Source organism: Anabrus simplex, chromosome 1 (assembly GCF_040414725.1).
Source record: "Anabrus simplex isolate iqAnaSimp1 chromosome 1, ASM4041472v1, whole genome shotgun sequence".
Lineage (NCBI taxonomy): Eukaryota > Metazoa > Arthropoda > Insecta > Orthoptera > Tettigoniidae > Anabrus > Anabrus simplex.
The window spans coordinates 843,006,085-843,033,467 of record NC_090265.1 but is presented as its reverse complement, the minus strand read 5'-3'; the positions used below and the strand labels follow the sequence as shown (position 1 = coordinate 843,033,467).

The 27,383-nt window shown below is 39.7% G+C and overlaps 2 protein-coding genes across 3 annotated transcripts in view; one reads left to right on the top strand and one right to left on the bottom strand.

Moving 5' to 3' along the window:
• Ube4B (Ubiquitination factor E4B) overlaps window positions 1-22,727 on the bottom strand; it is a 287,660-nt gene extending 264,933 nt beyond the window's left edge. For both annotated transcript variants that reach the window (XM_067136402.2, XM_067136403.2), the window contains exons 1-2: window positions 22,576-22,727; window positions 22,142-22,289 (exon numbers count right to left, since the gene is read on the bottom strand). In XM_067136402.2, coding sequence (XP_066992503.2) covers window positions 22,142-22,289; window positions 22,576-22,599 — 172 coding nt within the window. In that variant the 5' untranslated portion in view covers window positions 22,600-22,727. The remainder of the gene's footprint in view (window positions 1-22,141; window positions 22,290-22,575) is intronic.
• A 245-nt stretch (window positions 22,728-22,972) lies between these two features.
• Window positions 22,973-25,452, top strand: LOC136857616 (cytidine deaminase). Its single transcript, XM_067136401.2, has 3 exons — window positions 22,973-22,991; window positions 23,623-23,718; window positions 23,803-25,452. The coding sequence occupies exons 2-3, from the start codon at window positions 23,670-23,672 to the stop codon at window positions 24,213-24,215; spliced, it is 462 nt and encodes a 153-aa protein (XP_066992502.2). The 5' UTR covers window positions 22,973-22,991; window positions 23,623-23,669; the 3' UTR covers window positions 24,216-25,452.
• The last annotated feature ends 1,931 nt before the right edge of the window (window positions 25,453-27,383 follow it).

Genomic DNA, 27,383 nt, shown 5'->3' with positions numbered 1-27,383 from the left:
GTTAATGCTAAGAGGCACAAAAAGTTTTCCTCTACGGGCCAACAGGTGGTGGTGGTGGTGATTATTGCTTTGAGAGGAAGTACAACTAGCCTACCATCCTCTATATAAGACTAACCAGAGGGAAAAATGGAAGGGATCCGACACTTCGAAAAATGAAGATATTGGTCAAAGAAAGACAAGGGCCACGAAGGGCATGAAAATGAAAGACTCCCTAGCCCTCGCAAACCTAATAGCATCGGGGTCGGAAAAGAACAAGAGTTGACCAAGATAGGTCGGATAGGATAGATGAACGTGAGGAGCCTCGCACAAGTAAGTGGAAGCAATGCCAGGACTCAGCTAAGGGCCCCGTGGTCGCCAACCCACGCTCCAATGTTCAGAGTCCCTGGGGCCCTTTTAGTCGCCTCTTACGACAGGCAGGGGATACCGTGGGTGTTATTCTACCGCCTCCACCCACAGGGGGGTACGGGCCAACATATATATAGATCAATATAAAAGACAATAACCTTATTGATGAAATTGATAGTAAGAACCCCTTATACAAAGGAATACTTGCACATCTGGAAGCATTAGGTATAAAAAATTGCAGCTCACCGGTTAAATGCTTGTGGCACGCTTCATAAAGGGAAAAAACTACTGAGTACAAGTGTTTGAGGAAAGCAAATGAAAACTACCTCACTCCTCCTTTCCCTAGAACGCCTATTCAGTTACGCCTAGACTACCTATGTTGAGGATCAAACCAGCCTTCAGGCTGAATACCCAACATACAAGTATTATTACTGAAATGTAAATTTGAGTGATAGCGATGATAATATCGTACATAATAATGTAAGTATCCCTGTACATACATGCACTCTGCCTTTTGTAGAGCCATTAATTGATACTGCTCCAAAATTGGAAGATTTCAATGTAAATACTGGAATTAAGAGTAACTAAATACTTGTCAAATGTGAAAGTGACTAGACTGCCTAGCACCTGGCTAACTGTGTTAATAGGCAGGATTATCCAAAATTTCAATGAATGAGAAAATATAAATTAATATGATTGATTAATTTTTATATGCTATACTTAAAATGATAACTTATTTCATCTTCACTAGTAGACAGTAGTAGTGGTTATTTTTTACGAGGAAGTCCAACTAGGCAATAATCCTCTATTAACACTAGTCAGAGGGAAAAACTGGAAGGGGTCTGTACACCTCAAAAACTGAAGATATCGGCCAAAGAAAGAAGTGCCTTGTGGCCTAATACCGTTGGGGCTGGAAATGAACATAATTGGCCAATGGAGGTTGGATAGGATATGTGAAAGCGAGGAACCTGGTACAGTGGTGGTGGTGATTACCGTTTTAATAGAAAGTACAACTAGGCAACCATCCTCTATATAACACTATCCAGGGTGAAAAAAAAATACGGGATCCAACACTTCAAAAAATGAAAGTATCAGCCAAAGAAAGACAAGGGCCACGAAAGGTGTGAAAATTAAAGACTAACCCTCGAATGCTCTTATACCGTCGAGGTCGGAAAAGAATAGGAGTTGACCTAGGGAGGTCAGATAGGATAGATGAAAGTGAGGAGCCTACCACAAGTAAGTGGAAGCAATGCCAGGACTCAGCTGACGGCCCATGCTAGGGTCTGAGGGTAAGGTATGACTAAAATCACTCATATGCTGAAGGAATCAATCAGGACACTGAGGCATCATCTACACACATCCTCATTCTAATGTACCCATCATGGTTTAAATTACAATACTTCTCTTTGAGTAATTTCTTTCATTCATAACTGCTGTAGATATTGATTTATATTGTTATGAAGTAGCTAATACTGTTATCACTCACAATTTTTATACATTTCTACTCCACAAGGCTTTTCAGACCTTTTTAGGTGGTGAAATGGTGACATTTAATTGTTGCTCTATTTGATACACAATTGTTTTCGAAGAATATTCTAATATTTTATTGATGGGTAGGTGCTAAGTGCATTATGAATTTGTTACAAGCGATGGTGGTGGTGATTATTGTTTTAAGATGAACTACAACTGGACAACCATCCTCTATTAATGCTAATCAGAAGAAAAGCTGGGCTGAGTGGCTCAGAATGTTGAGGTGCTGGCCTTCTGACCCCAACTTGGCAGGTTCGATCCTGGCTCAGTCTGGTGGTATTTGAAGGTGCTCAAATGTGTCAGCCTCGTGTCGGTTAGATTTACTGGCACGTAAAAACACCTGCGAGACAAAATTACGGCACTTCGGCGTCTCCAAAAACCGTAAAAGTAGTTAGTGGGACGTGAAGCCAATAACATTATTAAACAAAGGGGAAAAAATTATTCAAAATTATTCAAAAATGAAAATGAAGATATCAGCCAAAGACAACAGCCAAGAAGAGCATGAAAATGAATGACTCCCTAGGTCTCGGTACCTAATACCGTCGCTGTCAGAAAAGAGTTGACCAAGGGAGGTCAGAATCTACAGACCAATGTGAGGAGCCTGGCACAAGTGGAAACAATGCCAGGACTTAGGTAAGGGTCCTGTGGTTGCCAACCCATGCTTCCAAGTTCAGATTCCCTGGGGCCCCCTTTAGTTGCCATTTATGACAGGCAGGGGATACCACCCCGACCTATAGGGAGATTAATTTTTTACATTTATGTTGGGTCAACTATAGGCGTGTGTCATCTCAGAAATATACAGTTGTTACTAAAGCATAATATTGTTTTAAAATATTTGTTTTCAATTTGATTATTGAGCATGTGTGGGGATCGATTAATTGATGTCTATAAATCTCTAGTGTCTAAAATGTTCATTTTTATCACTTTTGGATGTGTGTGTGTGTGTGTGTGTGTGTGTGTGTGTGTGTGTGTGTGTGTGTGTGTGTGTGTGTGTGTGTGTAAAACAGTGAAATAATTCTGTATATTTGATACATTGTGACCTGTCTCAAACTGATGTGCAGCAACCACTAATTTTTCATACTTGTGTAGTTGAAGTGCCATCAGGTGTTCTTGAAATCTCTTATGAAGAATGTTGATCTTTGTTACATGATCAATCTGTGTTCCATCATTCCCCATCCTCAAAGTTTTTACTTTTGTAGTAAATTCATCACACACTGCACAAGTGTCTGTCTGAGGATGAGCAAACAAAATATTAAATTTTCTGTTGAAAATCATTCAGTATGTGTCAAAAGACACAGTAGTGGTAGGATGAAGTTCTTTAAAAAGATTGAAGATATTCTTAATGTTTAAATCTTCTGGCATGTTCTCTTGGAGTCCTTGAGGCTGTAGTGACTCTGACTGGCTGCCTCTGAAATATTTAATGTGACTCTCAATCATAGTCGCAACTGCCTTATCTATTTGTCTGTGTTTTGTAGAAACACGGGTACACATCCGAATGAGTTCAGACCTTTCTGCAGATAGCAAAGCTTACTTTTGCATGCCATGAATTGGAAAAAACGCTTTCGCACATACCTGAACGTCCTGAACCGCCAATGCCTCTCGACCAACACACACTATGTAAGCTTCGCAAAACTGAGTTACTTCTTCATCTTTCCACGGCCTTCCTTGCGCCACGGGCATAACCATAATCAACCCTCCCAAATACCTATTTTGTTCATTGTGAGATTGTAGGTAACAGGTAGAGATGCTCTTAGAGGCAGCTCTGCCCAGGGAGTGGCGCCCCTGCCTATGCGATTCCCAGAGCAGACTGACCCTGTGTGTAACATCTGGTAAAGGGTCCCAGCTCAGGGTAACAAGTGAAGACCTCAACGGCAGCAAAAGTGGAGAATATGATTCGGTACGGTGGAGCTGGCGGAGGAGGCAACCCATTCCTCTGGGGGTAGTACAGATGGAACCCACTGCCTTGTGGGATGAGGAAGTATCATCAAAGACTAAGGGAGTAAACCCTAAAAGAAAATCCTCAATTACGTTAGACCTAGCAAGCCAGTAAAAGAGCTTATCTGTAGTTGCTTTCAAAACACATACGAGCCTTGCATTGCATTTATCAACAAAATGAAGATGCCAGCATGAGCAGACTCACGTAAGGGATGATGGTTTATGACCTGATGATAGAGTATTGCAAAAATCCTGGAGGAGACTAACACGGATTGGGACCATCAACTTATTTAGTCTCGCAGGAAAATGTGAAGAACTAGTGGACGTCATGGAAAGGAGAAAATTAATGATACTGGGGCTGAGTAAAACCAAATAGAGAGGGAAAGGAATAAAGAAATTAAGTAAGCAGTATACACTGTATTGGCATGGCAGAGATGAGGAATGGTGTTGGTTTCATCATGAGTAAAGATCTAGGAGAAGTCGCTGACATTCAGTATGTTAGTGAGAGAATAATAAAGGTGACTGTGCATTTAGGAAAAAAAAAAAACTAACTTTGGTACAGGTGTATGCACCTCAAAATGGATGTTGTCAAGAGGATAAGAACCAGTTTCTTGATGATTTGGAAAAAGTTATTAGTAAAGCGAGAGTAATCATTATAGGAGATCTGAATGCACAGATTGGGACAGATAGAACAGGATATGAGTACATAATGGGACCTCATAGACACGGTGGAAGAAATATAGAAGGTGAACATCTCCTTGACTTCTTTATGAGGAATGGGTTGGTGGTGAAAATTAGTTGGTTCAAGAAGAGACAGAGCCATAAGATAACACAATACAGTTGGGATGAACTACACAAGACTGTAATTGATTATGTCATCTCAGATGAAGAAAGGAGCAGAATGGTAACAGCTGTAGGAGTAATATCCAGCGAGAGTCTTGACAGTGACCACCGTCTGTTAGCAGCAGACTTGAGAAACTTCCATGTGCCAAAAGTACAGGACAGGAAAATGCCAAAAATCAAAGCATGAAAACTCCAGAAAACAGATAAGAGAACTGAGTATCAGAACTGCATAAAAAACCTGTTACCAAGAGATAAAAGGAAAAATGGAGAGGCAGAATGGACTAGACTAAGGGACACATTGGTTAAGGAACCAACTGAAGTTTGTGGAAAGGCAAGTATGAAAATAAGGGAGAAGGAAAGCCTTGGTGGAATGAAAGAGTGAGAGCAGCAATCAAGGAAAGAAATCTCTTGCGGAAAGAAAGGAACTGGGAGAAATAAAAAACCAGATCTTGCTAGAGACGAGGCAAAGATCAGAAACCTTGAATAATTATACCGAAACAAGAAACTGAACGGTAAAATAACAGTTACAGAAAAGACCAAGGCATGGAATATATTCACTCAGAAACTGGAGGAAGACAGCAGAGGCAATAAGAAAGTACTGTACAGTGTTACCAGGGGTAAAAGGAAACCAATGAATACCATAAAGGCACTTAAAGATAAAAATGGAAATCTGGTTAGGACAGGAAGTGATATGAGAGAAGTCCTGAAGAACCATTTCGACCACCAGTAACGGACCATTAAATTGGTATTACCTACTGAATAGACCAGTTCAAGAACAGAATACAGAACCGTAAAAATCCAAGCCTACAATGAGGAACCTCCCATCACCTGGGCAGAAACTGAGACAGCCTTAAAATCTATGCCTAAAGGAAAATCTTCAGGTGCAGATTAAATGAATGTGGACATGATAAAGGCAGCAGGCATCCAGGGTATACAATGGCTGCACAGAGTACCAAATGCTGTATGGACAGACGACAAAATACCTGCAGATTGGAGCAAGGGTGTTATAATTCCCCTGTTTAAGAAAGGCAGCATATGGAAACCCACCAGCTATAGAGGAATAACACTGCTGTCTCATGGGCTAAAAATTGTAGAGAAGATCATATAAAGAAGATTGAGAATCATCATTAAACCACAGTTAGAGGAGGAGCAGTATGGATTCAGAAGTAACAGATCAACAATGGATCTAATTTTTAGCACCCGCATGCTGATGGAAAAGTATTGGGAGAAAGGCAAGAACCTGATGCTTGTTGTTTAAAGGGGCCTAACATCTAGGTCATCGGCCCCTAATGGCATGAAATGAAATGACAAATTAAAAGTTCAACTCATCCACTGACCAAAATAAAAAATGTCATGAAGAATGAATGGATGGATATGAATTTAAAACAATCAGTGGATCCGACCCAAAAACTATCATAAAAAAATAGTATTACTGACCAAGGGACCACTTCTAAAGCACAATCCTGATGATGATGCTTGTTGTCTAAAGGGGTCCAAAAGCCAGGTCAACGGTCCCTCATAATGGTACGTCACTAGTAAAGTAGAACCATGGTATACGTCATGTTGGGGTACTAATCAAAAGTAGCGTAGACTCACGGTGTTCCACACATGATGGTACAACTCGCAAGTATTGTACGTCGTACAGGTAACGCAGACCTATGGTATTTCTCACATAATGGCGCCAGTCATAGGCAATGCAAACCTATGGTGTTCCTCACCTACGTGTACTAATCACGGGCGCCAGTATTCCCGTGGTGTTCCTCATATAGTGGGTACTAACCACAGGCAATGCAGACCCACGGTGTCGCTCATATAGTGGTACTAATCACAGGCAACACTCAGACCCGTGGCTTTTCCCACAATGGTACTAATCACGGATACTGGAAACCTACAGTGAACCCCTCTGTGCTGCTACAAATTACAAACCCATTGTGTACCTAATATAGTGGTACTACTCGCAAGTGAAGGTGACCCATGGTGTTCCCCGCGTGATGGTACTAATCAAAAGTAGTTTCATGGTTCTAATACAGTCATCCCTTGGTCGCCCTTTTTTAGTTGCCTCTCACGACAGGTAGGGGATACCGTGGGTGTATTCTTCGTCTGCATCCCCCACTCACAGGGGGCAGCCAGAGAGAAAATAGAAGAACAAAGAAGGGATCCGTCACTTTGAAAAATGAAGAAACGGACGAAGAAAGGCAAGGGCCACGAAGGGCGTGAAAATGAAAGCCCCCCTAGGCCTCGAATGCTCTAACACCGTCAGGGTCGGAAAAGAACAAGAGTTGACGAAGGGAGGTTGGACAGGATAGACGAAAGTGAGGAGCCTGGCACAAGTAAGTGGAAACAATGCCAGGACTCAGCTAAGGGCCTCGCGGTCGCCAACCCACACTCCCAAGTTGAGAGCCCCCTTGGGCCCCTTTTTAGCCGCCTCTTACGACAGGCACGGGATACCGTGGGTGTATTCTTCATCTGCATCCCCCACCCACAGGCAGTAGGCAAGGTCCTGGTCATTGTATTCCTCGATATAGAAAAGGCTTATGATAGTGTTATAAGAGATAAGATCTGGGAGTGCCTGAAGGACTGGTAAGGAGAATTCAGATGTTGTACAAAGACTGTACTAGCTGTGTACAAACTGGGAAAGGTCGATCATCATGGTTTAAGACCAAGAGTGGAGTTCAGCAAGGAAGTGCACTGTCCCCACTACTGCTCATCACTGTTATGAACAATATAATGAAGTTAGGTGAACTGAATGCAGTGGCCTTTGCTGATGATATAATGATCTGGGGTGAAACAGAAGAGGAAGTACAGACCAGACTCAACGTATGGAAATCCCAGTTCCAGGAATATAACCTCAACATCAGCAAGACCAAGGCAGTGGTGATGGCAGTCAACAGGGAAGGGCGTCCAGCAAGTGTAAAACTAGGAGACTAGCTGGAGTGTGTGGAAAGTTTTCCTTACCTTGGAAGTGTAATCTCCAGTGTTAATTTGGTCAGAAAGGAAATTACAAACAGAGTGCAGAAGGGATCAGAATTCTACCAACAAGTAAGAACACCTTTATGGGATTACATGATTCCAAAACCGGACAAACTGATGATGTTTAACAGCTATTTCATGCCAGTATTGAGATATGGTATTGAAGCGTGCGCCCTCACAAAAAGAGATTCATCAAGACTGCAAGCATCACAGATGAAATTTCTTAGATCCACCATCCAGAAGACCAAGATGGACAAGTTAAGAAATGAGGACATGAGAAGCCGGAATAAAGGCATCCCTATTAGACAGAATCGGCGCATTCAGACTACGGTGGTACGGGCATGTGATAAGGGTGGAGCCTACAAGACCAGCCAGAATAAATTTGGAAAGACAGGTGGAGAGGAAAAGACCTGCAGGAAAACCTAAAACCCGATGGATGGACATGATCAAGGTTGATCTAGTTGCCAGAGGATGGACAGTGGATGATGTTCTCCATGACAAATTGTATATGGACAGGAAGAAGTGAAAGAGGCTCATCAACAGTACCTGGGAAACTAGAACTATACAATGATGATGATGTGAGATTGTAGACTGTTGAACTGGTGTAATATTTCTTTCCTGTCCCCTTCAGTCGTGATGTTGTAACAGTCAAATCATTTACAATGACAAGGGATGCCAGGTTTGTTAGTGAAAAGTTTCAGTTCCTTATTTACCTCTGACAACTATCCAGTAATCTCTTGTTTTTCGCTTCATATTTTAAAATATGATGTTCATCAGCACTGGAAGCCATAACTACTAAAACACACACACGACACACAGCTCACAATAAAACCATCACCTCATGAATGAACACAAACAACACATCAACTAAATGGAGGGAAACACAGAGAACAAAGTCCAAGACAGATAGAGCCACGATTGTTTGCTCTGCCCTCTCGTAGTCAGCTGAGACAACATTGACTTCCCTACTTTTTCCCCTTACAGCAAAACTATGAGTGCTAATTTCTCCTGACTCACCTGCTTTTTCCCACTTCCGACCTCTTGATTGATGCACATGATCAATCTGAAGCAAACTGTAACAATATCTCCATTTAGAGAAAATTGACTTACCTGGTTTTCCCCCCAACACTTCAATTGATGTTTTACGTCAGAGGCTATTGTAACAGTATGACGAGCCACTGTATCGACCTCAGACACTCGCAGAACCTTTCTCCATGCATGATCGTGCACATTTACACGGCTGCAGGAAGAAATAATTTCTCACTAATGATATGTGGTGATTTGTTACGTGCTTTCCAATGAATTTGATATTTCTGTGTAGTTGTTAATCATAACGCTTAAACATTTCTATATGTTTATTTACACGGTCTGGATATTTTGTCTGCAAGTGTATCTTAGGTTCCACAGGCTTAAAACTTTCGTTAGCTAAAATCTCCAAACAAAGAACGCATTGAGGTCGTTCCTGATTATTCAAAAGAATGCTGGTAAAACCAAATGTCAGACAATCGCCTTGATATTTACGCACTTTGTTTTTGGGTATAGAATTAATTTTGCTATTGGGAGCAGAAGTTAAAGCAGAAGAACAATGTACTTCGATTCAATTTTAATCTTGTTCTTTATTAGGACTGAAATTTTCGAACGAGGGCAAGCATTCAATAAATCACTTCCATGGGACCTGTTTTTACCATTGCTAATAAGCCACTTATCAATGGGTGTGGTGATTCTTGTATCTGTTTATTGTAAACCGGGCTAACCACTTCCACTAAAACCGTACTAGAATTCACCTGTTCACTCACTGTCTCCAAACTGACCGCAAAGGCCTGGCTGAAATAGAGTCGAAAATGGCAGAAATAGAAGAATCTATTCTTGTAAAGAAGTAGCGGTTACACTCTTAAGCGGCTTACTGTAATTAGTGGTTGTTAAGTGTTTGTTAAGGTGATATCACTGCGGGCGGGAGCTGAAAAGGGTGGTCAGTGGGAATATGTTATTCGCACCTTTTCTCAGAATACGTGCTGGCAGATCTACTGGTAAGTTCGTGTGAAATAAGACAGTTTATTAAATTCAATGGGTGTAAAGAACTAGATGAACTATTTTATAACTGCCACTGCTATTCAATAACTTACACTGTAACATTATATTGAATAATTAGCGATTTAAATGATATAAACAATCTCTTTATTGACAGTCACCATTACATCCAAAGCATAAACAACAATTCTCTTCTCCCTGATCTTACAACACACACATCGACCTCCTTCATATCCATAGTACAGTAATCACTCCTTTTTTAATTTTATTTTAAATCCTGGGGGTTTCCTCTCCCGTTGACTTTGTCTCAGTCCTGATTCTTGGCTCCCTTCTTCTTCTTCTCTGGTTGATTTTCTTTTTCTTCTGGTTCCTCTGGTTGGTCTTTCACACTCTGCGACGACAGCTCATGAAAAGGCCGGAAGAAGGTAGAGTTGAGAGTTATTTGTCCACCATTCAAAGTCTCTACTGTCATAGCGTTGCCATTCTTCTTGACGACTGGGTCCAAATGTGGTTGAAGATTTGTTTACTTTGGGGTTACGCATCAAAACCTTGTCGCTCTCTGATAATGTATTTTCTCGGGCCCCACGTCTAATGTCCGCGTATTCTCCCTTTTTAAACTTTTGAATAAGGTCTGATTCCACCACCTCTTCTAATGTTTTTTCTGTTTTGTAAGGGGCCAGACGGAATTTTGTCCCTCAATTTTCTGTTAAAAAATAACTCTGCCGGACTAACCCCTGTAGTCTGGTGCTCATGGTTCCGGTACATCAGTAGGTACTTGTTTAGTTCTAACTCCCAATCTAATTTCATGGCATTGGCAATCTGTAGTCGTTGAGTTATCCCTGGGTTCAGTCTTTCAACTGTGCCATTTGCTTGTTGGTGTAACGGAGTAACTCTGTGGTGATTAATTCCGCACTGTTGCAGGTGATTTTCAGTCTATGTGCTGATGAAATTTGTGCTGTTATCTGTTGAGAGAACCTCAGGATACCCATATCTTGCAAAAATACCATCTAGGGCCTTTATTATGCTTTTAGAGTCAGTACTACTTAGTTTTGTCACTTCCATGAAACGGCTAAAATAACCTATCACGATCAATAGTTGTACCCCATTAGGAAAAGGACCCCGAATATCAGCAGCTATTCATTCCCAAGGATTTTTACGAATTACTGTCGGAGATATTTTTTCGGGCTTCTCGGGTTTACTGGTAATCTGACAACCCAGACATGTTCTCACTGTCCGTTCCACTGTTTTTTCCATTCCGGGCCACCATACTTTAGATCTGAGTCTGTCTTTCATTTCCGAAATTCCCGGGTGACCCTCGTGTGCCAAACTAAGGACCTAAACTTTTTGGAACTACCAACTTAGTTTCTTTCAGTAATATATCATCCATGACGCATAATTGAGACATCATCGCCCGAAATGGAAGGAGGTCAACGTCATTACGATCCAACACCCTGTTTGTAAATGTTACCGGATCAATTGTGGGATCAATTTTTGAATACGTAGCAAAGTGCATCAGATAATCGTCCTTCTCGGCTTCACCGATTGAATTCTCCCTTAACCATGATAAAGGATCTGCTGTTATTTTTCCCTTTTACATACTTAACTTGGAAGTCAAAAGATTGGAGTCTCAGAAGCCAACGTTCAATTCTCGCGCAGGGTTTTGATCAAAGCCCAAAAATTACCTCCAGTGGTTTATGGTCCGTATACAGGCAAAACTGCTTACCTGTCAGGAAAATCCTTAGACGCTCACATACCCAGACAATCCCAAGCGCTTCTTTCTCCGCCTGAGAGTACCTTTGTTCGACGTCCGACAGGCTGCGACTAACATAGCAAATTATGCGTGGGATCCCTCCATTGTTCCGTTGTATTAGCACCGCACCAAGTCCTTCTGGGCCAGCGTCTGCCATCACTACCGTTTCGTCTTTAAGGTTGAAATATCCTAAAACTGAGCTAGATATAAATACGTTTTTTTATTTTATTAAAAGCCTCTTCGTGTACTTGTTTCCATACAAACAGTGCAGTTTTATGTGTAAACTGTCGCAGTGGTTCTGTCATGGTTGATATGTTAGGAATAAAACTACTTACGTAGTTCAGTAGGCCTAGAAAACCTCTCAGCTCAGACATATTTTGCAGTCTTCTGCAATTCTTCAGAGCTGCCACTCTGTCTTCGGTAGGCTTAATGCCATTTGCTGATATGATGTGACCCAAGAACTTAATTGAAGTTTTACCATATTCACACTTTTCCTCATTCAGTTCAATACTGTGCTTGCGAAAAACTTCAAGAACCTTTTTTTAATCTTGAATCATGTATTTCTTTAGTTTGCCCATACAGCAGAATGTCATCAATAAATACGTGAACTCCTGTAGGAATCTTGTTCCTTATCAGATGCTCTATTATCTTTTGGAACTCAGGAGCTGCCCGATTCAAACCAAACATTAGCCGCTCGAACCTATATAAGACTAAATGTGTGCTAAATGTGGTAATCTCCTGTGAGTTTGGATGCAACTCCACATGGTGAAAAGCTGACCTAACATCCAACTTTGAAAAGTATTTGCTTTCACTAATTTCAGGGTGTAGGTCTTCTATGGTTGGTAAGCGATGGCTAGTCTTTAGTACAGCTTTATTTGCCATTCGCATATCAACACACAGTCTAACGCTGTCACCTTTTGGAATTGGTACAAGAGGGGAAACCCATCTTGACGGTTTCAATTATGTCATTTTGCTCCAGCTCAAGGATACGTTGTGCTACTTTTTGTTTCAATGCCAATGGCACCCTCTGCAGAGGTTGAATAACTGGTGAGACTTTCGGGTCGATTGGTAATTTAAGCTGAAAATTCTTTATTTTGTGTCAGAAACCACTGTCTGGTTAACCTGCTCAGAAATTTGTAATATTCTCAGTTTTGTAGCTGAGGAACATCCCAAAATAGATGGTCCCCTACCTTTAATAACTACAACAGTTGTACTAATTTTTCTACTGGAATGCATTATGTCTGCCTCAAACTCTCCTAAAATATCCAACGGATCGGTTCTACCATGAGTGAAAAGTCTTTTCAAACTATTTAGTAATTTTACTTTATCAGTTACCTGCTTCCTTTTAAATTCCTTCCCAGTTTCTTGGTCAATAACATCACAAGTAGATCCCGAGTCAATAATAAAAACGAAGGGTACTCCTGACAATGGACAAGTGGTCTTCCCTTTTTCTTCATCATTTGTAAGAAAGGTGTAGTCTAAGTCACTACTACATCCAGGGCCGACTTCATATTTGACGTTGCCCACCATTGCTATCTACCGGTCCATTCCAAGAGCTTCAGAAAACACTTAAGAAATGTGCGGAAACAGTCCCCGAATTCTATGGCAATGACGCCATCAACAGATAACTCCCCCGATTCTAACGTATATGTCCTTTTTGTTCTACAACACTTCCGATAGTGCCCCATTAAATTACAAGCCTGGCAAACTTTGTTTCTCGCAGGGCACTGGGGGTCACTTGCTAAGTGATTTGTCTCCCCGCAGCGATAGCATTTCCTTTCTCCTAACTAGTTTTCGGCGGAGCACCCGTGCTTTTGCCACTATTGGAAATAGTTCTTTGTGAAGTCCCATATTTCTTCCTATTCGACATACTATACACCTCTTGCTCAGAACCGTCATCCTTACTAAATTGTGATGTCTGCATGTTTATCATTTCGTGAGCCCGTCCAATGTCAACCAAATCGTCTAGTGTGACAGAGGATTTTTCCAATATTCTCTTTCTAACTTCAACTGATTTGCAACCCTCTACAAACTGGTCGCAAATAAACATGTCTTCCAATTCATTATTTTCTTTTTTTTTTTCTTTCTTTTTTGTGGTATCTTTAAAATCACATTTGATAACTTGTTGTCCCAACCTAGATATAAAGGTGTCAGATGTTTCATTAATATCCTGTTTCATAGACTTCATAATATGCCACTCAAATAGTGGATTGTTTTTCGGTAAAACATGTTTATCTAACAATTCTAAAGTATATTCATGCATAGCATTACCTGTAGGAATAGTGTTGTGTTCAGGGATAGAATAAAATATGTCTTGCCAGCCTTCTCCACCTGAATGTAGGTAAATTGCCTATTTTCTAGCAGAATCTGTTATTCCTTTTGCGGCAATATACAATTCGACTGAACGTTTCCATTTTTTCCATCTAGAAACAAGGCTAGTGACATCTCCATTTACATCGAAAATTGTTATAGTACTGTTTCTTTCCATTTTAATGTCTTCTGTACGTTTAGTTTACGGATTTAACCAACTGCGCCAATGTACTGAATAATTAGCAGTTTAAACGAAATAAACAATCTCTTTATTGACAGTCGCCATTACATCCACAGCATAAACAACAATTCTCTTCTGCTTGATCTTGCAACACACACATCGACCTCCTTCATATTGATAGTACAGTACTAACATCAACTTCACAACCAACAGATAATTAGCTTCCTGGACCTCACCATCACAATCACAGATGAGATACACAAATTCAACATTTACAGAAAAGCAACAGCAATGACTACCATACATAATTCTGCTTGCCTCATCCGGGAAAGTAATTCAAACAAATGGGGTACCTCAAAGAGACCCCCAAGTCTGCTACTATTCAACGTAGCAACGGCAGATATCACTCGAATAATGAAGGACTCTCCTGAGACTACTCTAATAATGTACGCTGATGATATAGCACTGGGGTCGAGCTCAAAGGCAGAACTACAGACGACAGTGATGAAGTTAGAAGCTTGGGCTTCAGATAACAATTTTTAAATTAACCAGGAAAAGACAGTACAGATGGTGTTCAGGAAAGGTGGCAAGACGGCCAAGGACGACACTATAACATTAAAAAATAAAACACTAGAAATAGTCAAGAAATTCAAATACGTGGGCATCATGTTCCAAACGAGCATGACATCCTTCAATAATCACGTTACAGACAGAACGATAGCAGCAATCAGAACCATTCACAACATCAAGAATCTATCTATGCTAACCCTTAACACAGCGATGACTTTATTCAAGACTGCAATAACACCAATTGTCACATACGGAAGCGTAATTATATGGGACAACCTGACAATCAGTGACATGGAGAGGATAGAAAGAGTCAAAGCAAGATTCCTCAAAAAGGCCCTAGGAGTAGATAAACTGGCACCCTCCAGACTCGTTTATGTACTGGCACAGAAAACCTACTTCATTGAAGATCTACGACTCAATGTACCATTGCTATCTACTGGTCCATTCCAAGAGCTTCAGAAAATACTTAAGAAACGTGCGGAAATAGACCCCAAATTCTATGGCAATGACACCATGATTGATCATAACTGGACCAAACAACTTCAAGAACAAAGGCATGTCATAACAAGACATGCGATACATGGCTTCCACCACAAAATATGGACAAAGGAAATTTCACAACCCAACAGATGACTGTGTTTGTACACTGTGTAAGGAAGAGTGTGACTGCTACCATTTACAAAAAAAAAAACACAGCAAAATGTAAATTAACAAACTTAATACTCATTTGAGTGCTCCAGATATATATAATATCAAACTCTGCTTGCCGTACAACCTCACAATAAATGGCAACATTTTGAAGTAGGTACTCGTATGCTTCAAAGAACATGTATCTGAAGAACGTATAAATAAAGAAATCAATTTGTGAAGCAAAATGACCACAAAAATATACATGAAATATAATAGGTAAAATGCTTAACTTCACCACTGCCGGTCCTTAGTTCGGGGCCTCATCTCACAAGTGATAAGGAAGGAGGAGGGGGAGGAGTAACACCTCATTAAAAAGCCTGGGTTCATCTGGCTCCGGATGGTAGTACCCTGTAAGGGGCCCTGCCTAAGGTTACTAGGTGAAACCTTGTCAACGATCTCAAAGGCAGAAGAGGAATTTAAGATTCCCAACGATGGAGAGAGCAGAAGAGCTGCCTCCAGGACTCACAATCTTGGTGGAATTTTTTTAACTTCAGGCCACTCCAGAAAAACTTTCATCAGTCATGGAAGTGTGTGATGTCAACTTACCCCAGGTGGATGATCCACCGTACGCCAGTACGTCATCAGACATTCGTATTCTAGGGAGTCTGCAACGTTACACAAAGACAATTCGGAGTGTCTTGGAATCTCATCCGAATTTCAACATAGACAACCAATGTACTTAGCAACTTTTAATATAAACTCATTGTTAAAAATTGGAAAACTCAAACATCTAAGAGATACACTAAGAAGCCACAACATACTCATAACAGCCATTCAGAAACAAGACACATAGATAGAGATACCTTCGATTCTGAAGGTTATACAAAGGGAAAGTGGGGCCGAGAATGATGAAAAACGTACCACACCTTGGAACAGCCTTTATAATAGACACAAAAAAAAAAAAAAATTGATTCAATAACTAATCTTGATTCCTAATCTGAAAGACTCTCAAATCTTACATTCAAAAGCACAAACAAAATCTATACAATTATCAATGCACATGCACCAATAAATGAGGATAACAGGAAAAACAAAGGAAAAGTGGAGATTTTTTTGGAATCAACTAGATGACCTTATTCAGAAAATTCTAGATATAAATATAACATCATCCTTCTTGGAGACTTTAATGCACAGACTGGTAAAGAAAAGAAATATAAGAAAATCGTTGGGAGATTATCCTGCCCAAAATAGAACAAATAGAAATGGCATCAGGCTAATAAAACTTTGCAAGGCACATAATTTAATTAATAAATCTACTGCTTTCAAAAAATTACCATGGAAACAAAAGACATGGGTATCCTCAAATCCCAATCTAGGGGAATTCCAACTTGATCATGCGGCAATCAAGAAAACCTTTCGCAAAGAAATCACAAATGTTAAGGTACTCAGGAGTGCAATTTGGATTTGGACCACTACCTCTCTAAAATTAAGTTCAAAAGTTATCCCAAACAGGAAATACAAAGTGAAGCAAATTAAGGGTTGGAAGTACAGCACAGAAAAATACTAAGTTCAGATGACTTCACAACAGCAACAGAAACAATTCAGACCCAAAGTGGGGAGAATATCAAGAAAATCCTACTTACTAAAGATGAACAGATAGCACTTCAAATACAAATTAGAAAGCATGCCTGGTGGTCCGCTAGAATATGATGCAAACATTGAAACAAGAAAACAGGCATGGCAAAATTGACAATCACAGAAAACAGAAGAAAGCAAGCTAAATTTCATTACATGAGAAACTCTTGAATTGGAAACCAATACTCAAAAAATTTGAATCAATCCCAAATAACTTTGAAAAGCCAGATTTAGAACCACTAACAACTGAAGAATTAAATTATGAATGTTAAGGTACTAAGAACTAAGAAACAACAAAGCATCTGGAGAAAAGCAAATAGTGGCCGAATTGTGGAAAAAAAGCTGACAAGAATGCAATTACATCCCTACAATGTGCTTTTGATAAAATCTGAAGAAAAAAAAAAAAAGAAAAAAAAAAAAAAAAAGACGAAATACCCATACAGTAGAAAACAGCTATCATCCACCCTATTCACAAGAAGGCTTGAAAACAGACCAAAACAAATACAGGAATATCATTGCTGGATGTAACATATACGATCCTTTCCAAAGTTCTTTTAAGTTGGACCCACAACTTCGGGAATACCAGGGAGGTTTTATAACGGGTAGGTCATGCTCTAAACAAATACTACCACGCGAGTTGGCCGTGCGGTTAGGGGCACGCAGCTGTGAACTTGCACCTGGGAAATAGCGGGTTCGAATCCCACCGTCGGCAGCCCTGAAGATGGTCTTCCGTGGCTTCCCATTTTCACATCAGGCAAATGATAGGGATGTACCTTAATTACGGCCACGGCCGCTTCGCTTCCTTCCAACTCCTAGGCCTTTCCTATCCCATTGTCGCCATAAGACCTATCTGTGTCGGTGCAACATAAAGCCACTAGAAAAAAAAAAACTAAACCTCAAGCGCTTGAGAAAGTAGTTAGAGAATGGAACAAAAACAGAGTGGAATTAGACTTGGTTGCAAGAAGAAGAACCTTAAAATCCATTTTATTGCTTTTGCAGATGATATGGCCTTGTTTGCTGAAACAGTGGAAGAAGCAAGGGAGCAAATCCTTGTAGTGTTGGCTACTGAATGTATGATTCGAAGCAGTGTATCGATTCATTCAAGTGTCCGAGTGAATCGATTCACAGGAATGGCGAGCTCACGGGACACGATTCAGCTTACTCCCAGCGGACAGTGCTGAGTGGCGCACCCACTGGACGTTGACGGGGAGCCGAGCTTCCGCTGCAGCGAGACAGTGAATCATGGCACATCGAAAGAATCGTGAACGAGCGCAGCACAGTGAGACACATGATACACACGGATGCTTATCGGCTCACTGGACACGCGGAGAGCCGAGCTTCCGCTGCAGCGAGACATATAGTGAGCCATGGCACATCGAAAGAATCGTGAACGAGCGCGGCTCAGTGAGACACATGATACACTCGGCTCCTTATTGGCTCACTGGACACGCGGAGAGCCGAGCTTCCGCTGCAGCGAGACAGTGAATCATGGCACATCGAAAGAATCGTGAACGAGCGCGGCACAGTGAGACACATGATACACACGGATCCTTATCGGCTCACTGGACACGCGGAGAGCCGAGCTTCCGCTGCAGCGAGACATACAGTGAGCCATGGCACATCGAAAGAATCGTGAACGAGCGCGGCTCAGTGAGACACATGATACACTCGGCTCCTTATCGACTCACTGGACACGCGGAGAGCCGAGCTTCCGCTGCAGCGAAACAGTGATTCATGGCACATCGAAAGAATCGTGAACGAGCGCGGCTCAGCGAGACACATGATACACACGGCTCCTTATCGGCTCACTGGACACGCGGAGAGCCGAGCTTCCGCTGCAGCGAGACATACAGTGAGCCATGGTACATCGAAAGAATCGTGAACGAGCGCGGCTCAGTGAGACACAAGATACACACGGCTCCTTATCGGCTCACTGCAGTGAGACATACAGTGAGCCATGCTACAATGAAAGAATCGTATGCTGTAATGGACTCTCAAGCTCAGCCCATATGAAAATAATACCCATTTGCATTCACTGTCCTCTTCTTACAGGGAGATTTAAATAATAGATGACCGAGCTCGATAGCTGCAGTCGCTTAAGTGCGCTCAGTATCCAGTATTCAGGAGATAGTAGGTTCGAATCCCACTGTCGGCAGCCCTGAAAATGGTTTTCCGTGGTTTCCCATTTTCACACCAGGCAAATGCTGGGGCTGTACCTTAATTAAGGCCACGGCCGCTTCCTTCCCACTCCTAGCCCTTCCCTGTCCCATTGTCGCCATAAGACCTATCTGTGTCGGTGCGACGTAAAGCAACCAGCAAAAAAAAAAAATAGATGGATTTATTTGCAGTGTTAAAAAGGTAGTCACAACATAATTCTAAAGTAGCTAGTAAGTAGGTAGGCTATTAGGTTATACTAATTATTAGTTTAATGAATCTTAGTATTATAACTTAGTTGACATTTGACAATTAAACTCGACTCTAGCCTGCCCTATGACTATGAGTCATGCTCATGACCACTCAAAGGTACCTGTTTTATATTGGGAAGAACGGCTCAGTATTCTCTCAGTTCATATGTCACATCGTTGCACAAGACTTCAATCATATGTGGACAGACGCAATAACAGTATGTTGAATCAGAAAACCAGCGGGCTACTGTACATCTCGGGTAGCCTATACAAAATATGACTATTAAAAAAATCCTCAGCTGATAGAAAAATACTTTTTTTTTAAATGACTGAGCGAGTTGTCGTGTAGTTAATATCGCGTGGCTATGCACTTGCATTCGGGGGATGGTGGGTTCGAATCCCACCGTCGGCAGCCGTTAAGATGATTTTTCTGTAGTTTCCCCATTTTCACACCAGGAAATGTACCTTAATTCAGGTCATAGCTGCTACCTTCCTAATCCTAACCTTACCCACCCTGCGTCGCCGGAAACCTTCGATGTATTAGAGTAACTAGCATTTTTTCTAAGAAAGGAGGCCAGATGGCAGCTGCGAGCACTGAATGCTGTTGCTGCTGTCTTACCAGCACATACTACACAGATGCAGTAGGAGCGGTGACCAATGAGCCGTGAATCGGCAGCTAAAATACAAGGTCTTCATATCTCCTTCGAAAAAAACAAAATCATGACAAACAACAAACACCCACATAAATACCTCAAAGCCAAAGAACAAAAGATTGAAATAGTAAAAGAATTCAAATATCTCTGAGAAGGATTAGTTGGGATGCTGTGGAATGCAAAGCAATGGAACCCAGGAAAAATAAACTTGAACTGGCTTTCCAACTAGCAAAAGATACATACAACAAGAAATCCCTTTCTTGGGGATCCAAAATTAAACAATATAAAACAGTGATTAAATCAGAAGCACTATACGCAGCAGAAACACTAAACATGAAGTTCAAAGACCAGATGGAGAAACTCAACCTAAAAGAAAGGAAAATTTTAGGAAGAAAGATCATAGGACCAAAATTTTAGGACAATAAGATAACATACATCAAGAATGAAACACTCTACAAGAAAATTGAAAAACTCTCAGATACTACGCGGGGAAAAATAAAGAGATAAATTTTTACAGTCATCATCTCAGAATGAACTCTAATAGATTAACCAAACAAATCAGACTTCTTCCGTAACCGCAAAACAAAACCCAACTGGTTTAAGGAAACTGAAAAAGACCTAGTAGAATTAAAAATGACAGAAAATTCACTATTCAATCGAACAGCTAAAGTAATAACTAAAGACGAAAATATAAGGTTCCAAGACAAATCTACAGTAAAAGCCAAACCTATTATTGCAGAAGACAAGAGGAAATGAAGATCAGAAAGAATGAAGAAATATTGGGCACTAAGAAAGAAGTGATTGATTCAAGGTACTCCAAAGAAAGTGAAACGAAAGAAGAAAGATAGAATGCTTAGAAACATCAAGGAAAAACAGCAGAAAAACCAGTGCAAGGAAGTAAACACACACACACAAAAAGGACTTGCAGTATCTTAACATACTATTCATTCGAAAAGCATCACACCAAATAGCCAGAGCCCTCAAACAGCAAAATATGTTCATCAGATTCTCAGTTATAAACAACCTGGGCCAAATTCTGGCACACTCAATGAATACAACAGATAAATTCAAATCACCTGTGAAAAAAGTGAAAGTTTTTAAATTGGACAAACTGGAAGAGAATCTGACTCCAGACTTCAAGAACACCTGAGGGCACTTCAGCCACATAAGCATAAAAATCACAGTTGTTGCAGATTTAGATGACACAGCTCTTGTAGTGTCAAATATACGAAATTATCTCACTGTTTTACACACTCGTCCAAAAGGGATAAAACTGAACTGAATGATAAAAAAAGAAAATTAATATTTATAAGCAATATTAATTATGAACAGATCCTTAATACATACTCAATGATTAAACTGAGAATTAATATTAAAAACAATATTATGCTTTGGCAGCAACTGTATATTTCTGAGATGAGACACAGCCCCTACTCTTCAATGAAATATTAGAATATTCTTTGAAAACAATTGTGTATCAAACACAGCAACAATTAAATGTCACCATTTCACCACCTGACGACAAAGTATAAGCTCTGTAAATCGTGACTCGTAACAGTATTAATTATTTCATAACAAATTAACTCACAGTCGTGATCAAGGCCTTCTTTAAGATTATCAATTTATAAACTTGCTGTAGTAAACTGGATTCTTGTAGTCACTTATAATTTCAGGCAGATTAATAAAAATTTAGCAACTTTACTAAAGGCCACGCATTTGTGTTGAATTGCATAGCTCTTGGAAATAATCGTGAAGTAACTCACGACTATTCCCATAAACAAGCAGCAACATAATACACAATTTCCCTTAAAAGTTTTCAGCAGTCTGCAACAATACTACTATAAGCTGCACATTTGAATAACACAGAATAATACACAAATACAAGGCAAATGCAAAAAGAAATTAAAAATTAACTGTAAAGGATCCTTATGAAAGAAAAGGTAAAATGAAACTAATAAAGAAACAATAAGGGAGAAACTTTTAGAACTAAAAATCCACATATAAGTATGAATAAAATAGTGCAGTACAGACCTATGCCACTCGCACTATATGCAGCAAAGCCCGAGAGCTAGATTATCCTATACCAGTACTTCTCAGTTGTAAATATCCTTTCCAATGAAGAAGCACATTAGGCCTATATATATATTATTCTGTGTAGGTTGATTGATTGATTGATTCAGAGTATATTTCTATCAAGAAGCTACTGTGTAAAACTATGCAAATTAATAAATTATAGCAGGAAATTGCCAATCTATTAATTAAAACTGACTGACACTTCAACATGCCACAAATTCTTTCCGTTTCCAAATTTATCAAATATTATGTAGAGGTAAAAACTGAAATATAATTAACAAACCTAGTTCAGGTTGAGAGTTCGAAGGCCCTGGAGTTGATGGAGATGGTGGTGCTACATTGCTGGGAGAAGGGGGTGCCAATTGCCCTACTGTAGATGGACCAGCACCTGTATCTATAGCTGCTAACCTTGCAAGTCTCCTCTTTCGAATCTGTAAACAATTCCCTCCATATGAAGCAAAAGACTGGTGAAGTAAGTAAATGCAGAACTCGGGAAAAGATTGCGTAAAAAAATAAATAATAAACTTAATGGATATAACATCCACATCAAAAATAAAACATCCATTATCTTTAAAAACATTTGGTTTATTGATCAATCTTGAGACACAACTTCTTTACATCCTTCGTGCTGTGAATTTGACTTCCTTTGTACTGATTTATTTCTCATTTGTCACCATCAATAAAACACAAAGGTTATATTATTATTGATGGACTTACCTCTTCTTGGCTCAATTCGCTCATGTTAGAGGCTCTTCTTATAACAGGATACTAAAATGTTACTTCGGCCAAAATAATTACTAGAAAGATATAAAAATGCCCTGGAATTCCAAAACCCAAGCATACGTCAAGTCACCCTACTGTTTGGCGACTTTTTGTGACGTCATATACTCAGCTGTTTGTAGTGAGGACAAGTTGACGATAGACGGCGATGGGACACAACGGTAACCAAAGAGGTAACTGACAAACGGAAGATATTTTGATCCGAGGGACAAAAAACTGCGTTTACATCTAACCTTTTTGGTGAACTGCGTCAGAGAATGCAATGTGTTATGTGATATGCTTGAGGTATACGTGGAAGAAAAGTCCTGAGAAGGGAATTTAGTGGTGAGGAAAGTCTTTGTAACGGGGAAATGGTAAGATGATATACGTATGAAAGTAAGATCACTTTACAGGTTATTCTCTTTGATTGTAGTTCTCTATTGTTTTTCCAATTCATTAACCTGTATGTGCGGATGACTTTTCCAGCGTCAGTATTTATGCCCGTAATTTTGCAATTAATAAAAACCGAGCATCTGCATTAGTTGGCTTGGATTATGAGTGGAAGGTTGGATAGTGATGATAAATGGATAAATATGACGACTAGGAACGCGGAATTAAAGAAGCGACTAAAATTGGGCAATTTTATTCGTTTCATGATAAGTTTATGAAATCTTTCTTTTGAATTATTGTTCTTCAGTGTGAATTTCTGGAAATTCCCATTATGATGCACATTAACGCCCCGAGTTGTGTTGTTTGATTCAATTTAAGTATGGTTTTCACTGAGCAAAACGACTATTTTATTTCTAGTGCTTCCTTTATGGTAGAAATTTACAGCGCGTGAGTGGTAGTATAATACTTATTCTCTTTGCCTTGTACCTTATTTGTCCATTTGTGGCGATAACGAATGTACAATAGTTCGTAGTCTATTGAGATGATTCATCTCTCTGTTGATAAGATAACAACAGTTGCTCATGTCAGATAATTGTTTAACTCATATGATTGAAGATTCCCGAGTAGAGCAAGCTGACGTCTTTAGATACCATTAGATAGAGATGGCTGGACGTGAAGGTGACAGCGAAATTGTGGACGTATCGTCACTTGGTAAGTTAACTCCAAACGTGAATACATTATGTTACTTAAATGAGATTGTGAACTCCAATTCCTATAAGTTTATTTTCTTTCTAGAGCCCAAAATTCAAGAACTCATTAAAACCAGCGTAGAAGCTAGAAAGTTGGCATACTGTCCTTACAGCAAATTTCAAGTTGGAGCAGCTTTGCTCTCTGATGAAAATGAACCGGTAATGTACACTGGATGTAATGTTGAAAATGTAGCATATGGGATGACTATCTGTGCTGAACGCACAGCAATTGTCAAAGCTGTGAGTGATGGAAAGCAGAAATTTAAAGCTATTGCTGTTGCTGCTGACAACAGTGTTCAAGACAAATTCACTTCACCTTGTGGCACTTGTCGCCAATTCATAATTGAATTTGGTTCAGATGTAGATGTGTATCTAACCAAACCAGGCTCTAGTAATGTCCTAGTGACTACAATCGAAAGCCTTCTTCCGTTGAGCTTCCGGAGTACATTTGGCCACTAGGCCTGTGGATTGATGTAGTTAATAATAAAGTAACAACTTCTTTCTAACTCTAAAGGCAACAGTTGTATTATCCAGGTATTATGAAGACCGTTTATTTGCAAGAATATGTTTTTTCACTGTTAGTTTCTTAGCATATGAATGTTCATTCTTCTGCAGTGTTAAACTTTAGAATATTCCTTGTCTCAAAAGAAGAAAATAGAGTGAATATAAGTTAATTTTCAAAAGATTGGAAAACATCTTACTGTTATGTTGTCTTTAGAGATGTCAGATATTCAAAGCTTTGGGACTTTTTACAATGAAGAAAATTTGTCTCTTGTCATTTGTAATGCCATGATTCCTTTAACAATAAGTTATACTGGTACTGTTAAGTGTGCTGTTGGAAAGTCATATTAAATATTAGCTCTGAGAATTGATAAATTACTTTGTAATACTTTCTGTGAGATTACAGTAGCTGTAGCTTTATATAATAGCTTGAACCTGGTAATTGGGGTATTATAAATTTTATGAGTGGAAGTTTTATAGCAGTTTTATATATAGACTGTTTAAACAGTGATCATAATTCATATATTAGGCTTTAGTGTTTTTATCTGATCATAATTTATACAGGGACATTATTTTATCTGTTCGGTGGATTCTCACTCGCCCGGTCGCCTGCGCTGTGAACTAGTCTCCCGCCAAGCACTTTCCCATGTTTTCACACAAAATTTCCTGTACTTTATGAAGGTATTACGTGTATACACATGCTCACATAATGAAAATGGCATTTGAAACAACACACTGAGCACTAAACACATGAACACTGGACTAAACTGAACCTTACGCTCATAAAGCTGTCAGCAGACTGCATAGGAGGGGAGTTTGTGGCACCGAGAAGTGCATACGGTAACAGCAAATTGCTTGGCGGGAGACAGGCTCGCTGCGCAGGTGACCGGGCGAGTGAGAATCCCCTGAATAGATAAAATGTCACCTGTATATTAAACTCTAATCTTTTTATCTGATCATAATTCATATATTAGTCTCCATTGGTTTTAATTGTATAATAACAGTGTATCTTTCCTTTATTTCTTTGATTGAATTAAATAAAAAGGTGTATGGTTTAATTCTAGCATGTCAGTTATTTTGTAGAATATTATTTACTCTTGGATGTGTGGCATTGATGCTGGTACCCTATTTTGGGGTAAAATTCCTGCAATCCCTTGTCTCTTAAGATCATTTGCAGTTAATGGGATGTTAAAAACATACCGGCATAACAAGTGGAAGAGATAGTGTGAGCTCATAAGTTGTTCCCTGTTGGTTAGTATATGTAGACTGTTTAAACATTGATCATAATTCATATATTAGGCCTTAGTGTTTTTATCTGATCATAATTTATACAGGGACATTATTTTATATATTCAGGGGATTCTCAATCGCCCGGTCACCTGCGCTCTGAACCAGTCTCCCGCCGAGCACTTTCCGTAATGCGGCCAGCGTGTGTTTTCCCACAAGATTTCCTGTACTTTATGAAGGTATTATGTATATACACACACTCACGTAATAAAAATAGCATTGGAACAACACACTGATCACTAACCACATGAACACTTGACTAAACCGAACCTTACGCTAATAAAGCTGTCAGCAGACTGCATAGGAGGGGAGTTTGTGGCGCCGAGAAGTGCATACGGTAACAGCAAATTGCTTGGCGGGAGACAGGCTCACAGCACAGGTGACCAGGCGAGTGAGAACCCCCTGAATAGATAAAATAATGTCCCCTGTATATTAGACTCTGGTTTTATCTGATCATAATTCGTATATTAGGCTCCATTGGTTTTATTTGTATAATAACATTGTATCTTTCCTTAATTTCCTTAATTGAATTAAATAAAAAGGTGTATGGTTTAATTCTAGCACGTCGGTTATTTTGTAGAATATTATTTATTCTTGGATGTGTGGCATCGATGCTGGTACCCTATTATGGGGTAAAATTCCTGCAACCCCTTGTCTCTTATCATTTGCAGTTAATGGGATGTTAAAAACATACCGACATAACAAGTGGAAGAGAAAGTGTGAGTTCTTAAGTTGTTCCCTATTGGTTAGTATATGTAGACTGTTTAAACATTGATCATAATTCATATATTAGGCCTTAGTTTTTTTTATCTGATCATAATTTATACAGGGACATTATTTTATCTATTCGGGGGATTCTCACTTGCCCAGTCGCCTGCGTTGTGAACCAGTCTCCCGCCGAGCACTTTTCCGTAATGCAGCCAGCGCGTGTATTCGCACAAGATTTTCTGTACTTTATGAAGTTATTATGTATATACACATGCTCACATAATAAAAGTGGCATTGGAACAAAACACTGAGCCCTAAACACATGAACACTTGACTAAACTGAACCTTATGCTGATAAAGCTGTCAGCAGACTGCATAGGAGGGGAGTTTGTGGTGCTGAGAAGTGCATAACGGCAAATTGCTTGCGATGAAGACAGGCTCACAGCGCGATGAATCGTCCGCTAGGGGCAGCACCGTTACTATCTGAGGGTTGGTCTTTATAGTTGTAATATGGTTATGTTCAGTAGTGTTGTTCTGTATAATCAAAAACTTGTGTCTTGCATTATTGTTAAGTGAAAGTGAAGAGCGTGCGATTTGGTGATGGTATTCATTTATTTAGTGTATATATAGTGCTGAGTTTATAAAACTTACAAACATACCAAGAAGGAAAAAATGCCTACTTGCTTCGTTCCAGGCTACAAAAAGTAAACACTTCTTCAAACCACCTAAAAATGAAGCACAAGTTTCAAAATGGGAAAAGGCGATTCACATAAAAGACAAAAAGCTTTCTGATAAGTGTTATGTGTGCGATTCACATTTTTCTGATGAATTCATTGTTAATCAGATTCATTTGTAATACAAGGCGAATAGGTAGAAATTCTTAGATAGACGGAAACTGAAAACTGGCGCTGTCCCTCATATACTTCCCAATTTGCCACAATATCTCATGAAACAAACAAAAACAGATCAACTTAGAGGCATTTGAAGGCAGTGAACTGACAGGAACGTTCACTAGGGAATTCAATATCCTAATAGTATTAAATACTTCTACACCAGCAGGGGTTCTTGACAAGGATTCAATAAGGCATCAAACCTTAATAAAATGGAGAGATAACCTCAGTGGGAGTGCTT

Coding starts and splice junctions, on each gene's coding strand:
- LOC136857616 (XM_067136401.2), top strand. CDS start 23,670: ATGGCTGGACGTGAAGGTGACAGCGAAATTGTGGACGTATCGTCACTT. Junction 23,719..23,802: donor TGTGGACGTATCGTCACTTG/GTAAGTTAACTC, acceptor TTTTCTTTCTAG/AGCCCAAAATTCAAGAACTC.